This window comes from Oncorhynchus tshawytscha, linkage group LG31 (genome assembly GCF_018296145.1).
Source record: "Oncorhynchus tshawytscha isolate Ot180627B linkage group LG31, Otsh_v2.0, whole genome shotgun sequence".
Lineage (NCBI taxonomy): Eukaryota > Metazoa > Chordata > Actinopteri > Salmoniformes > Salmonidae > Oncorhynchus > Oncorhynchus tshawytscha.
The window spans coordinates 26421699-26437548 of record NC_056459.1 but is presented as its reverse complement, the minus strand read 5'-3'; the positions used below and the strand labels follow the sequence as shown (position 1 = coordinate 26437548).

The 15850-nt window shown below is 42.4% G+C and overlaps 1 protein-coding gene across 3 annotated transcripts in view; it reads left to right on the top strand.

Moving 5' to 3' along the window:
* Nucleotides 1-15850, top strand: part of LOC112234289 (collagen alpha-1(XVI) chain) — a 148934-nt gene that overhangs the window by 126150 nt on the left and 6934 nt on the right. For all 3 annotated transcript variants that reach the window (XM_042310028.1, XM_042310029.1, XM_042310027.1), the window contains 17 exons: nucleotides 3415-3468; nucleotides 3574-3627; nucleotides 3767-3820; nucleotides 4009-4053; nucleotides 4327-4380; nucleotides 4484-4519; nucleotides 4638-4700; nucleotides 4898-4969; nucleotides 6073-6126; nucleotides 6265-6309; nucleotides 7032-7076; nucleotides 7219-7272; nucleotides 7443-7496; nucleotides 11326-11376; nucleotides 11752-11841; nucleotides 11979-12014; nucleotides 12166-12210. In XM_042310028.1, the coding sequence (XP_042165962.1) occupies nucleotides 3415-3468; nucleotides 3574-3627; nucleotides 3767-3820; nucleotides 4009-4053; nucleotides 4327-4380; nucleotides 4484-4519; nucleotides 4638-4700; nucleotides 4898-4969; nucleotides 6073-6126; nucleotides 6265-6309; nucleotides 7032-7076; nucleotides 7219-7272; nucleotides 7443-7496; nucleotides 11326-11376; nucleotides 11752-11841; nucleotides 11979-12014; nucleotides 12166-12210 (906 nt within the window). The remainder of the gene's footprint in view (nucleotides 1-3414; nucleotides 3469-3573; nucleotides 3628-3766; nucleotides 3821-4008; nucleotides 4054-4326; nucleotides 4381-4483; nucleotides 4520-4637; nucleotides 4701-4897; nucleotides 4970-6072; nucleotides 6127-6264; nucleotides 6310-7031; nucleotides 7077-7218; nucleotides 7273-7442; nucleotides 7497-11325; nucleotides 11377-11751; nucleotides 11842-11978; nucleotides 12015-12165; nucleotides 12211-15850) is intronic.

Sequence of the window (15850 nt, the reverse complement as noted above, 5' to 3'; positions counted from 1 at the left end):
CACCCATACTACACCTATACTACACCTATACCACACATATGATCCACATATACTACACCCATACTACACCTATACTACACCTATACCACACATGTGATACACCTATACTACACACATACTACACTTATACTGCACATATACTACACCAGTACTACACCTATACTATCTTTACTGCACCTGCCTACACTACACCTACCTATACTACATCTATGCTACACCTATACTACACCTATATTCACCTATACTACACCTACCTATACTACACCTACCTCTACTACACCTACCTATACTACCCCCACCTACACTACACCTACCCATACTACACCTATACTACACCTGCCTATACTACACCTATACTACATACTTCTCTCTGTCTCTCTCTCACTCTTTCTCTCTCCATATCTCTCTTCTACTTTGAAACACCATCACCACTGAACGTGAATCTTCCTGCTATCTCCATCTCTCCAGCTTTTTAATGAAAGTTATTTCAGATGAGGACAATTCTATTGTCTCGCCTGTTCATCAATTATTTCCTCTGTGAAAGTGATGGAGAGTGGTAGTGCCATGCAGACAGCACACCAATCCCCCTGATGTCATTCCATTCTTTTAGCAGAATGGAAGTTGCAATGGTTGATTCCAGCAAGGAATCTGTTTTAAAACGTTAGGGAGTGTTTAATTCCAAGTGTGTGTATGTGTGTGTGTGGTGGTGGTGGTGGGGGGAGTAGGGGTGTGTGTGTGTGTGTCTGCCACGCTCCGTTCTGTTGAATTTTATCTGATTAAATAGTACCAGCTGTGAAAGATGGATTTTTCATCGTAATGAAACTCCGCTGCATTGATAAGACATTCAACTGAATCTATAACAGGGATTTTAATGGCTTTATGCTGTTAGTAGTCTTAGAGAATAGGAGAGGGAGAGAGAGAGATGGAAGGAAGGAAGATAGAGAGAGGCTGGGGGGTGACAGATAGAAAGGGGCTGAGAATGGGGGGTGGCAGATATAAAGAGACTGAGAGAGGGGGTGAGAGATAGAAAGGGGCTGAGAGAGGGGGTGAGAGATAGAAAGGGGCAGAGAGAGGGGAGTGACAGATAGAAAGGGGCTGAGAGAGGGGGATGACAGATAGAAAGGGGTTGAGAGGGGGTGACAGATAGAAAGGGGCTGAGAGAGGGGGATGACAGATAGAAAGGGGCTGAGAGAGGGGGATGACAAATAGAAAGGGGCTGAGAGAGGGGGTGACAGATAGAAAGGGGCTGAGAGAGGGGGTGACAGATAGAAAGGGACTGAGAGAGGGGGATGACAAATAGAAAGGGGCTGAGAGAGGGGATGACAAATAGAAAGGGGCTGAGAGAGGGGTGTGACAAATAGAAAGGGGCTGAGAGAGGGGGTGACAGATAGAAAGGGACTGAGAGAGGGGGTGACAGACATAAAGAGGCTGGGAGAGGGGGTGACAGATAGAAAGGTGCTGAGAAAGGGGGTGACAGATAGAAAGGGGCTGAGAGAGGGGGATGACAAATAGAAAGGGGCTGAGAAGGGGGGCAGATAGAAAGGGGCTGAGAGAGGGGGATGACAAATAGAAAGGGGCTGAGAAAGGGGGGCAGATAGAAAGGGGCTGAGAGAGGGGGATGACAGATAGAAAGGGGCTGAGAGAGGGGCATGACAAATAGAAAGGGGCTGAGAGAGGGGGTGACAGACATAAAGATGCTGGGAGAGGGGGTGACAGACATAAAGAGGCTGGGAGAGGGGGGTGACAGATAGAAAGGGGCTGAGAGAGGGGAGTGACAGATAGAAAGGGGCTGAGAGAGGGGTGTGACAGATAGAAAGGGGCTGAGAGAGGGGGTGACAGACATAAAGATGCTGGGAGAGGGGGTGACAGATAGAAAGGGGCTGAGAGAGGGGGATGACAAATAGAAAGGGGCTGAGAGAGGGGGATGACAAATAGAAAAGGGCTGAGAGAGGGGGTGGACAATTAGAAAGGGGCTGAGAGAGGGGTGTGACAGACATAAAGATGCTGAGAGAGGGGTGTGACAGATAGAAAGGGGCTGAGAGAGGGGGATGACAAATAGAAAGGGGCTGAGAAAGGGGGCAGATAGAAAGGGGCTGAGAGAGGGGGATGACAAATAGAAAGGGGCTGAGAGAGGGGGATGACAAATAGAAAGGGGCTGAGAGAGGGGGATGACAAATAGAAAGGGGCTGAGAGAGGGGTGTGACAGATAGAAAGGGGCTGAGAGAGGGGGTGACAGACATAAAGAGGCTGGGAGAGGGGGTGACAGATAGAAAGGGGCTGAGAGAGGGGGATGACAAATAGAAAGGGGCTGAGAGAGGGGGATGACAAATAGAAAGGGGCTGAGAGAGGGGATGACAAATACAAAGGGGCTGAGAGAGGGGGTGACAGATAGAAAGAGGCTGGGAGAGGGGGATGACTAATAGAAAGGGCTGAGAAAGGGGTGACAGATAGAAAGGGGCTGAGAGAGGGGGGTGACAGATAGAAAGAGGCTGGGAGAGGGGGATGACTAATAGAAAGGGGCTGAGAAAGGGGGTGACAGATAGAAAGGGGCTGAGAGAGGGGGTGACAGATAGAAAGGGGCTGAGAGAGGGGGTGACAGATAGGAAGGGGCTGAGAGAGGGGGATGACAAATAGAAAGGGGCAGAGAGAGGAGGGTGACAGATAGAAAGATTCTGGACACATGGTTAATATGTGCCATTCCATTTGCTCCATTCCAGACATTATTATGAGCCGTCTTCCCCTCACCAGACTCCACTTAATTTTGTCTTTCTTTTCAAGTGACATTTTCTCCTTTTCTTTCCCCTCTCATTTATTATTATCTGTCTTTTCCTCAAATTTTTCCTCATCTCTCTAACTCACCTTCTCCTCTCTCTCCATACCTCTCTCCTCATCTCCTCTCTCTCCATACCTCTCTCCTCATCTCCTCTCTCTCCATACCTCTCTCCTCACCTCCTCTCTCTCCATACCTCTCTCCTCATCTCCTCTGTCTCCATACCTCTCTCCTCATCTCCTCTCTCTCCATACCTCTCTCCTCATCTCCTCTCTCTCCATACCTCTCTCCTCATCTCCTCTCTCTCCATACCTCTCTCCTCACCTTCTCCTCTCTCTCCATACCTCTCTCCTCATCTCCTCTCTCTCCATACCTCTCTCCTCATCTCCTCTCTCTCCCTTACCTTCTCCTCTCTCTCCATACCTCTCTCCTCACCTCCTTCTCTCCATACCTCTCTCCCTCACCTTCTCCTCTCTCTCCATACCTCTCTCCTCATCTCCTCTCTCTCCATACCTCTCTCCTCTCCTCTCTCTTCATACCTCTCTTCTCCTCTCCTCTCCTCTCCTCTCATCTCTCTCCATACCTCTCTTCTCCCTCTACATACCTCTGACCTCTCCTCTCTCCCTCTACCCTTCTCTCCCCAGGGTCAGCAAGGTGAGAGAGGGGCAGCAGGACCACCAGGTGTTAAAGGTGAAATGGTGAGTGACATCTCTCCTCATCAATACATGACAGATACATTTTAATACATGACAGATAAAGATATGTTTTTACTTTAATGTCTAAATCTTTATGGTCCCTCTCAGGGCTCTTCGGGGACTAATGGATACCCAGGTTCTATGGGACCCCCTGGACTTCCTGTAAGACACAACAACTTGTTTCATCACGTTATCATGAATGAACATATTGGGAACATATTGGCTGCTTTGCTGATTGGTGGAAAGATGGATGGATAGATGGATGGATGGATTTTGACTTGATTGATTGATTGATTGACAGGGCCTGAAAGGTGAGCGGGGGACCCCAGGGGCTGCAGGAACGAAGGGAGAATCGGTAAACATTGGCATACACAGTTGTCATATATTGAACATTGATGTGTTTTCCCCTCATTTGAATAGTCTAAGAAACCTCTGGCATTTGAACAGAATAGCTGTAGCAGATGACATAGTGAGTTGATAACTATACATCTGTTGGGTTCTATTTCATTACTTTATGTCTCACTCCCTTCCTGTCTCCTGCAGGGTCCACCAGGCAACCCAGGATACCAGGGACAGGCTGGAGTCGCGGTCCGTAACCTCATCCCCGTCATCCCTCGTCCCTATAACCTATCATCCATAACCTCATACCCTCTATCCCCACATCTTTATCCCTTGTCCCTATAACCTATCATCCATAATATCCTCCCCACATCTTTATCCCTCGTCCCTATAATTTATCATCCATAACCTCATCCCCTCATCCCTTCTATACCCACTTCTTTATCCCTTGTCCCTATAACCTATCATCCATAACCTGCATCTTTAGGACTAAAAAGCATAATTTCCTCTCTTTGTCCACAGGGACCCAAAGGAGAGGCTGGACTGGCAGGGTCCGGCGGACCAAAAGGAGATCAGGTATATTACAATGAAATATGTATTCGAAATGTACGGTACATTCCAAATGCTGTGTTCAAACAACACACACACACAGACCGATATGTTCTCTCGTTATTTGTAGGGCTCCCAAGGGCAACCAGGCTTCCCAGGGACACCGGTAAGTGAAAGATTCATCTCATTTACTTCATGGCTTAGTTAAATATCTAAGTTAAATATCTATTGGCATGTGATGTGCCCCATCACTTACCTCTTGATACTAAATGTTAACTTTGTAGGGCCCCCCTGGTCCCCCTGGGAAACAAGGAAGAGAAGGACCACCTGGACCCAAGGCTGACAAGGTAGAGCAGCTTATAATACTCGTTTTTAATATTTATGTTTGTATTTAATGGTAAGGATAATGTTATTTATTTCTCTCTCTCTGTCTCTCTCTCTCTCTCTCTGTGTCTCTCTCCCTCCGTGTGTCTCGCTCTCTGTCTTTCTCTCTCTCTCGCTCTGTCTCTCTCTTTCTCTCTCTCTCTGTGTCTCTCTCTCTCAGGGTAACGATGGAGCACAAGGTCCACAGGGCCCACCTGGACCTCCAGGTTCTTCTGGGTCTCCTGGCTTGCAGGTGAGTGTGTCTGTGCGTCAGTGTACGTTATCACGAGATATATATTTTTGGAAAATTTCATGGACGATGGGTTTTAACTTCTCCGGATCATTGGGACGCTAGCGTCCCACCTCGACAACATCTGGGGAAATTGTAGAGTGTGAAATTCAAAATACAAAAGTAGTAATATTAAACATTCATAGAAATACAGGTGTTATACACCATTCTTTAGCTTAGAATCTTGGTAATCTAACCGCTTTGTCCAATTTAGGATTTACGGCGAAAGCATAGCATTTGATTGTCTGAGGACAGCGCCTCACCCACTTCCTGCATTAACATTAATTCATAACCTGCACAGGTGTCACAAAACTCACTTACCTTTGAAGATCTTCCTCTTTTTGCAATCCAAAGGGTCCCAGTTACACAATGAATGGTCGATTTGTTCGATAAAGTCCTTCTTAATATCCCAGAAATGTTAGTTTATTTGGATTCAGAAATCCACCTGTTCCAACATGCCTACAAAGGAATCTAAAAGGTTACCTGTAAACTTCGCCCAAACAATTCAAACAACATTTCTAATCCAAACTCAAGTACCCTAATATGTAAATAATCAATCAAATTTAAGACTGAATATACTGTGTTCAATACCGGAGAAAAGGAACGAGGAGCACACACTCATTCACGTGCGCCAAAAGACTAGAGTCCTTCTGAGGGACACTTTGAAACAATGCGAATAATTCTTAATTTTTCAAAAAACAAGCATGAAACAATTTCTAAAGACTTTTGACATCTAGTGGAAGCCAGGGGAACTGCAGACTTTCCCATAGAAAAGCATTGAAAAGTCCAATGACCTCAAAAAAAGAATCCTGGACGGATTGTCCTCGGGGTTTCACGTGCCAAATCAGTTCTGTTATACTCACAGATATTATTTTAACAGTTTTAGAAACTTTAGAGTGTTTTCTATCCAATACTACCATGCATATAAATATCCCATCTTCTGGGCCTGAGTAACAGACAGTTTACTTTGGGCACCTCATTCATCCAAACTTCCGAATACTGCCCCCAAGCCTTAAAAAGTTAAAGAATGCTCTCACCTCACTGCCTTCCTTCCTGTGTGTCCAAAGGGACCTCCTGGATTTGAGGGATTGGATGGTAAAGATGGGAAACCAGGGATGAGGGTAAGAGAAGATTCAGACATACTACATGATACTGTAGATAGTATAGTTAGTCTATGGATATGTTGAATTGACCCCCCCTCTTTCGCTCTCTCTCCCTCTCTTTATTTCTCTCCCTCTCTCGCTTTCTCACTCTCCCAGGGAGAGCCAGGGCTTCCAGGGGCGGCAGGACATAAAGGAATGCCAGTAAGTGCCATTTGACCTTTACATGAACCCCACATATGATCTCAGTGACCTCTACCCCTTCTGAAAAAAGGGACCCCGTCTCCCCCCAACCGGGACCTTGTCTCATATCACATACTGTTAGATAGACGTCACTGCTGTGACATCACTTATGTGACATCACTGACTTGTCATCAGTGTGTGAATCACCACATTCACAATTAGCCCAAATGGAGCAGGTGACTTGTATCTGTTCATCGATCAAACATCACCCACTGATGTCACCTCACATACCAGTTTAGGCACGTATGTCACAGAGCTTACTGTATGTGCCAATCAGCTGCCCATGTTTCCATAGGAAGAGTTCAGGGGTCTTATCAGCCCTCCTGGTATGAGTTGCTCTAAGAAAGTGGGCCAGAACTATTGGGTTCTGACTGACACAGCTGATCTGTTCTGCACCATGTTTACTTTTGGTATGATAAATATACCTTATTGTTTTTGCAAAGTAAAACAAATGTCTCACACAGTTCAAAACAATGAGGAAAGGAAAGAGGGCCTTTTGTTTCAATCATGCTACTTTCTGTCTATGTCAGTGTTTCTGTGTGGGGCCTTTGAGAGGGTAGGTGTTCAAATCAGTGTGAAGATTTCAAAGTGATATGTTTTGAAAACTGTGTGTTTTGTGATGTGGAAAGCTGTGTGTGAGATGCGATGTTTGTTTTGTTTATCTTTGATCCCTCTGCTCTCAGGGTTTCAAAGGGAAGCATGGACATGTTGGCTTCCCTGGACAGAAGGTGAGTTGACCACACACACACACACACACACGCTACTCTTTTCAGCTTGTCTGTCTGATGCCTGCTACCATACAGAACACCAATACAGATTATTAGCATGTTGTTACTCACCCCTCTCCTTCTGTCTTCCTCCTCTCTTCAGGGTGATGCTGGGCCTGTTGGTCCACCGGGGTCAACTGGTAGACCAGGACTTGAGGCAAGTCAAACCACATGTTGCATGCACCTGCTCAATTCATGTTGTTTGATGTTTGAATGATGTTCATATGGAATGAGTGAATGAGAACCATTTCTAATGACAACACCAATTGAATGAAGGATTTTGTCACAATATGTGTCAAACTGAGAGCAACCTTTGACCTCTTGCAGGGTGATGCTGGAACCCCAGGGCCTCAGGGTCGACCCGGTCCCCCAGGACACCTTGTGAGTACATGAACTTTAACCTCTCACCTACAGTCACCTCCAGAATTTTTGCCACCTTGATAATGATGAGCAAAAAAATAAATACTGAATAAATAATACAAATAATGAGTTCTATTGTCTGCTCACAAACATGTTCAAATGTTATTATGTTACACTAGCTAGTACAATTGCTCAGAGAAAGAGACTTTGTTTAACAAGTAATAAAAAAATCTAATAAAATGATTAATTATTGGCACCCCTAAAGATCCTTTTCAATAAAAACAAACAAAATAAAATCATCTTTTAACATTCTACTTTTGCAGTCAAAAGAGCAAATCCCCCTCTAGTGGCCTCCTGGGTGGAATGTTATTCATATTTTCCTTTCCTTAATTAATAAATGTTCTTTTAACAAAAACGCTGAAAATTCTGTATTTTTTACGCCGTACGGTTTTGTGGTATTTCACTATTCTGTGATGTATTTAAAGTGTAAAATTGGGATGCAAATCCAAAATGGAATACATTTCAACTCTATATCTGACATGGTACAGGTGTCTTCTTTTTTTTAAAGCCAATTCCCAGTTTTATGTTTGTTTCAAAGTCGATTTGTTTAAGACTACCAAGGAACACTGCGTGACCCTGATTTAGCCCAGTGCAGTAAAGTTCATCTCAGTTTAAGGAACTGTATTGTGTCCTTCCATGGCTTCCTGTTTCACTGGGGTATAAAAAATAGGTAACACGCATGGGGGACAAAACACCTCTCAAAACCTCTCTCTCTACAACTGGATCCTGGACTTCCTGACGGGCCACCCCCAGGTGGTAGGGGTAGGTAACAACACATCTGCCACACTGATCCTCAACATGGGGGCCCCTAAGGGGTGTGTGCTCAGTCCCCTCCTGTACTCCACCCATGACTGCACGGCCAGGCACGACTCCAACACCATCATTAACTTTGCCGATGACACAACAGTGGTAGGCCTGATCACCAACAACGACGAGACAGCCTATAGGGAGGAGGTCAGAGACCTGGCCTTGTGGTGCCAGGACAACAACCTCTCCCTCAACATGATCAAAACAAAGGAGATGATAATGGACTACAGGAAAAGGGAGACCCGGCAACGCCCCTATTCTCATCAACAGGGCTGTAGTGGAGCAGGTTGAGAGCTTCAAGTTCTTTGATGTCCACATCACCAATAAACTAAGATGGTCCAAGCACACCAAGACAGTTGTGAAGAGGGCACGACAAAACCTATTCCCCCTCAGGAGACTGAAAAGATTTGGCATGGGTCCTCAGCTCCTCAAAATGTTCTACAGCTGCACCATTGAGAGCATCCTGACGGGTTGCATCACTGCCTAGTATGGCAACTGCTCGGCCTCCGACCGCAAGGCACTACAGAGGGTTGTGCATACGGCCCAGTACATGACTGGGGCCAAGCTTCCTGCCATTCAGGCCCTCTATACCAGCCCGCTTCAGAGGAAAGCCCTAAAAAGTGTCAAAGACTCCAGCCACCCCGGTCATAGACTGTTCTCTCTGCTACCGCACGGCAAGCGGTAGGACCAAGTCTAGTTCCAAGAAGCTTCTAAACAGCTTCTACCCCCAAGCCATACGACTCGAAAATAGAGCTCTTTTGGACAACTAAACCAGCGGTGGGTTTTACAGTGGATGCAAAAAATAACCTCATACCTACTGTAAACTGTGGTGGTGGGTCAATGATGTTATTGGGCTGTTTTGCGTCCACTGGTCCTAGGGCCCTTTTTAAGGTAAACAGCATCATGAACTTTACCCAGTACCAGGACATTTTAGCCAAAAACCTGGTTTCCTTTGCCAAGAGGCTGAACATTGGGTGTAAGTGAATCTTCCAGCGAAACAATGACCCCAAGCACTCATCAAAATCCACAAAGAAATGGTTATTTGTCCATAAAATCAGTCTCCACACTTGAACCTCCACACTTGAACCCCCAACCTGTTTTTTGAATTGACGAGGGAAGTCCGTGAGACCAAAGGATATCAAGGATCTGGAAAGATTCTCTATAGAGGAAGATTCTGAGATCCCTCCCAGTGTGTTCTAGAATCTCCTAAAACTTAGAAAAATGCTCAGTGTTGTTTTCCTACCAAGGGGAGGGTACACAATGTATTAGAAACAGGGGGTCAATCATTTTGATAGCTACCTTTTTTAGAGAAAAAATGATGACTTGGTAAACAAAATCTCTTTCTCTGAGCAATTGTATTGGTATAAAACAATATAAGTGTCCTTTTTGGGGGGCATTCAATATAGCTCAGTATTTGTATTATTTATTTCATAGTCTTTTTTGCTCATCTTTATCAATGGTGCCAATAGTTTTGTAGGTGACTGTATATGACTCTTGATTTGTGTTGTTGTATTCAGTGTGTTTGTTAATAAGGTTTGTGTTGTTGTATGCAGTGTGTTTGTTAATAAGGTTTGTGTTGTTGTATTCAGTGTGTTTGTTAATAAGGTTTGTGTTGTTGTATTCAGTGTGTTTGTTAATAAGGTTTGTGTTGTTGTATGCAGTGTGTTTGTTAATAAGGTTTGTGTTGTTGTATTCAGTGTGTTTGTTAATAAGGTTTGTGTTGTTGTATTCAGTGTGTTTGTTAATAAGGTTTGTGTTGTTGTATTCAGTGTGTTTGTTAATAAGGTTTGTGTTGTTGTATTCAGTGTGTTTGTTAATAAGGTTTGTGTTGTTGTATTCAGTGTGTTTGTTAATAAGGTTTGTGTTGTTGTATTCAGTGTGTTTGTTAATAAGGTTTGTGTTGTTGTATGCAGTGTGTTTGTTAATAAGGTTTGTGTTGTTGTATGCAGTGTGTTTGTTAATAAGGTTTGTGTTGTTGTATTCAGTGTGTTTGTTAATAAGGTTTGTGTTGTTGTATTCAGTGTGTTTGTTAATAAGGTTTGTGTTGTTGTATTCAGTGTGTTTGTTAATAAGGTTTGTGTTGTTGTATTCAGTGTGTTTGTTAATAAGGTTTGTGTTGTTGTATTCAGTGTGTTTGTTAATAAGGTTTGTGTTGTTGTATTCAGTGTGTTTGTTAATAAGGTTTGTGTTGTTGTATTCAGTGTGTTTGTTAATAAGGTTTGTGTTGTTGTATTCAGTGTGTTTGTTAATAAGGTTTGTGTTGTTGTATTCAGTGTGTTTGTTAATAAGGTTTGTGTTGTTGTATTCAGTGTGTTTGTTAATAAGGTTTGTGTTGTTGTATTCAGTGTGTTTGTTAATAAGGTTTGTGTTGTTGTATTCAGTGTGTTTGTTAATAAGGTTTGTGTTGTTGTATTCAGTGTGTTTGTTAATAAGGTTTGTGTTGTTGTATTCAGTGTGTTTGTTAATAAGGTTTGTGTTGTTGTATTCAGTGTGTTTGTTAATAAGGTTTGTGTTGTTGTATTCAGTGTGTTTGTTAATAAGGTTTGTGTTGTTGTATGCAGTGTGTTTGTTAATAAGGTTTGTGTTGTTGTATTCAGTGTGTTTGTTAATAAGGTTTGTGTTGTTGTATTCAGTGTGTTTGTTAATAAGGTTTGTGTTGTTGTATTCAGTGTGTTTGTTAATAAGGTTTGTGTTGTTGTATTCAGTGTGTTTGTTAATAAGGTTTGTGTTGTTGTATTCAGTGTGTTTGTTAATAAGGTTTGTGTTGTTGTATTCAGTGTGTTTGTTAATAAGGTTTGTGTTGTTGTATTCAGTGTGTTTGTTAATAAGGTTTGTGTTGTTGTATTCAGTGTGTTTGTTAATAAGGTTTGTGTTGTTGTATTCAGTGTGTTTGTTAATAAGGTTTGTGTTGTTGTATTCAGTGTGTTTGCTAATAAGGTTTGAATGTGTATATGTTGCTAACAGCAGTATGTTGTTTTGGTAGGGCACTGCAGGAGCAGCGGGACCCCCAGGCCCAGCAGGCCCAGCTGGAGTGGTGAGAGGAAATATTATCACCATCAATATGTCTCTTTTATTCTAATGTAAAAGGAACACATAGCATCTGCATCAAACCCTGGTTTATCTGCATGATTACATGGACTGTTAGCGTTGTGTTCTGTAAGTGTTATTTCTCAGATAAGGTTACTCATCACACTGTCCCTCTGTTATTTGTCTCTCTTTTTTCTCTCTATTTCTCCTCTCTCTGCTCTCTCTTCTGTCTCTCTGTCTCTCTCACACACTCTCTTCTCTTGCTCTTTTCTCTCTCTCTTTCTCCCCTCTCTCTCTCCACTCTCTCTTCTCTGTCTCTCTCTCCTCTCTCCCCCCTCTCTCCTCTCTCTCTTTCTTCTCTCTTCTCTCTCTCTCTCTCTAGAGTATACAAGGTGAGAAGGGCCAGGCAGGAGACAGAGGGCTACCAGGGATGGTTGGGCCAGCCGGACCCCCTGGTCATCCTGGAATGCAGGTCAGTACACACGCTCCTATTGTTTCAACACGTATACTGCAGATATAGAACAGGATAGATAATCATGTCATGGTGATGTCTTGGTGCAACATCTTCTTTCTATTCCCCTCTTCTCTCTCTGTCCTTCTGTGTCTCAGGGAGAACCAGGCAGTGATGGAGCAACGGGTAAAGACGTGAGTAATTATTCTGATGTGGTGTTTGTCATCATTACAGAAACATGCATTCTGAGCCTTCCAGTAAATATGGTTTAAAGGTTTTCATGTACATGTAGCTAGCTGTGTTGTGAGTATACAGCCTCTTTATCTCACTAGTCTGCGTTCACAGGGAGCACCTGGTCTGCCTGGAGACAATGGACAATGTGGTACAAAGGTAAGAGTCACTGCTGTGTGTGTGCATGTGCATGTGTGTGCGTGTGTATGCGAGGAATACTATAGTAAACTGGAAATACTAATATCTGCAAAAACGCTATAGTAAAAAACAACCATATATTAAAGTATGCAAAAATGCTGCAGTTTTTTAACTATAGTAATACTACAATATTTATACCATACTGGACTATAGCAAGACTACAAATATTTATACCATACTTAACTATAGTAAGACTACAATATTTATACCATACTTAACTATAGTACTACTACAATATTTATACCATACTTAACTATAGTAAGACTACAATATTTATACCATACTTAACTATAGTACTACTACAATATTTATACCATACTAATGTCACGATCGTCGAAAGGAGTAGACCAAGGTGCAGTGTGCGTAGAGCTCCACATATTTTTAATAAATCGAAACTCAATCAAACAAAAACAAACAAGTACAAACGAAATGTGAAGCTGCTGGTGTGCACACAGGCACTGTAGAAAAGATCCAATAACTCACAATGGGGAAATGGCTTCCTAAATATGATCCCCAATCAGAGACAACGATAAACAGCTGCCTCTGATTGGGAACCATATCAGGACACTATAGAAATACAATTCACCTAGATGACCCACCCACTATCACGTCCCAACCAACATAGAGAATAAACAGCTTTCTATGGTCAGGGCGTGACAACTAAACTATAGTAATACTACAATATGTATACCATACTAAACTATAGTAATACTACAATATTTATACCATACTGAACTACAGTAATACTACAATATTTATACCATACTAAACTATAGTAATACTACAATATTTATACCATACTAAACTACAGTAATACTACAATATTTATACCATACTAAACTATAGTAATACTACAATATTTATACCATACTAAACTATAGTAATACTACAATATTTATACCATACTGAACTACAGTAATACTACAATATTTATACCATACTAAACTATAGTAATACTACAATATTTATACCATACTAAACTACAGTAATACTACAATATTTATACCATACTAAACTACAGTAATACTACAATATTTATACCATACTAAACTATAGTAATACTGCAATAATTATACCATAGTTAACTATAGTAATTATTCATGTGGGCTGGTTACCTCAGATATGGCCTCCACTACTAAAGAGTATTATGGGAGGGTAAGTCCATGGGCTGAGGGCTGTAGTCCTGGCCAGGATCCTGTTCTGGCCACTCTCTGTTATTTCTGGCTTATTCAGCAAACTCCCTGAACTCCGACATCAGACATCAGGTGTGTCCCAAATAGCACCCATTCCATATATAGTGCACTACCATTAACCAGAGCCGTATGGGCCCTGTTTAAAAATAGTGCACTATAAAGTGGATAGGTTGCCATTTGGGACGTATCCATCACTTGATGAAGCTCCTTTTGGCATGGTTGTCCACATTCACCTCAAATACCCTACTTTCCCTGGCAATACCTCATTTTACTACTAACTTAGCCCGCCTGTCCCTCTACACTGAAATCCTCAACACTAGATACAGTGCAGTAACTGTAGTTCTCTACACTAGATACAGTAACTGTAGTCCTCTACACTAGATACAGTAACTGTAGTCCTCTACACTAGATACAGTACAGTAACTGTAGTCCTCTACACTAGATACAGTAACTGTAGTCCTCTACACTAGATACAGTACAGTAACTGTAGTCCTCTACACTAGATACAGTAACTGTAGTCCTCTACACTAGATACAGTACAGTAACTGTAGTCCTCTACACTAGATACAGTAACTGTAGTCCTCTGCACTAGATACAGTAACTGTAGTCCTCTACACTAGATACAGTACAGTAACTGTAGTCCTCTACACTAGATACAGTAACTGTAGTCCTCTACACTAGATACAGTAACTGTAGTCCTCTACACTAGATACAGTAACTGTAGTCCTCTACACTAGATACAGTAACTGTAGTCCTCTACACTAGATACAGTAACTGTAGTCCTCTACACTAGATACAGTACAGTAACTGTAGTCCTCTACACTAGATACAGTAACTGTAGTCCTCTGCACTAGATACAGTAACTGTAGTCCTCTACACTAGATACAGTACAGTAACTGTAGTCCTCTACACTAGATACAGTAACTGTAGTCCTCTACACTAGATACAGTAACTGTAGTCCTCTACACTAGATACAGTAACTGTAGTCCTCTACACTAGATACAGTAACTGTAGTCCTCTACACTAGATACAGTAACTGTAATCCTCTACACTAGATACAGTAACTGTAGTCCTCTACACTAGATACAGTACAGTAACTGTAGTCCTCTACACTAGATACAGTAACTGTAGTCCTCTACACTAGATACAGTAACTGTAGTCCTCTACACTAGATACAGTACAGTAACTGTAGTCCTCTACACTAGATACAGTAACTGTAGTCCTCTACACTAGATACAGTAACTGTAGTCCTCTACACTAGATACAGTACAGTAACTGTAGTCCTCTACACTAGATACAGTAACTGTAGTCCTCTACACTAGATACAGTAACTGTACTCCACTACACTAGATACAGTAACTGTAGTCCTCTGCACTAGATACAGTAACTGTAGTCCTCTACACTAGATACAGTACAGTAACTGTAGTCCTCTACACTAGATACAGTAACTGTAGTCCTCTACACTAGATACAGTAACTGTAGTCCTCTACACTAGATACAGTACAGTAACTGTAGTCCTCTACACTAGATACAGTAACTGTAGTCCTCTACACTAGATACAGTACAGTAACTGTAGTCCTCTACACTAGATACAGTAACTGTAGTCCTCTACACTAGATACAGTAACTGTAGTCCTCTACACTAGATACAGTACAGTAACTGTAGTCCTCTACACTAGATACAGTAACTGTAGTCCTCTACACCAGATACAGTGCAGTAACCAATATAGTTATTCTCTATCCCCTGGATAATGCTATTTACTCTGGGAGCGGAGACATGAGATGAGGTGATTTGTCATTGTGACAGGAAGGCTTTGTCATGGCTTTTAACTATAGTAGTACAGATTACAGAGGAGAATCCCTTCTTCTTCTGCTCTCTATTTCATCAGTCGGCTCCAGTGTCCGGTGGTGACGTGTAAACGTTAGCCCTCCATAATGACCATCTTTGTTTCACATAAATCACACATGTCTGTCTCAGGATGTTGTTTACAGTGTGTTGGCTAGGCTCCATACAGAGTGTGTTTACTGAGTCTGGGAGGCTGTTCATCCCACACTGCACCCTATTCCCTTTGGGCCCCGGTCAAAAGTAGTGCACTACATCGGGAATAGGGTGCCATTTGGGATACGATCCTGTGTCTGTGTTTTTATTGTGTAGAAGGAGGTAAGTAAGGAATACGCTAGAGGCTGGGTCGGGCCCGATTACAATCTAAAGTGGACATTGCCCCCTTGTTGACTCTCCTTCAAGGGTCTGACAGGAATAGGTTCAAATCCAATTGTATTAGTCACATGCGCAAAATACAACAGTGAAATGCTTACATACGGGCCCCTAACCAACAATGCAGTTTAAAAAAAATATGGATAAGAGATAAAAGTAATAAGTAATTGACGAGCAGAAGTAAAGTAAAAAAG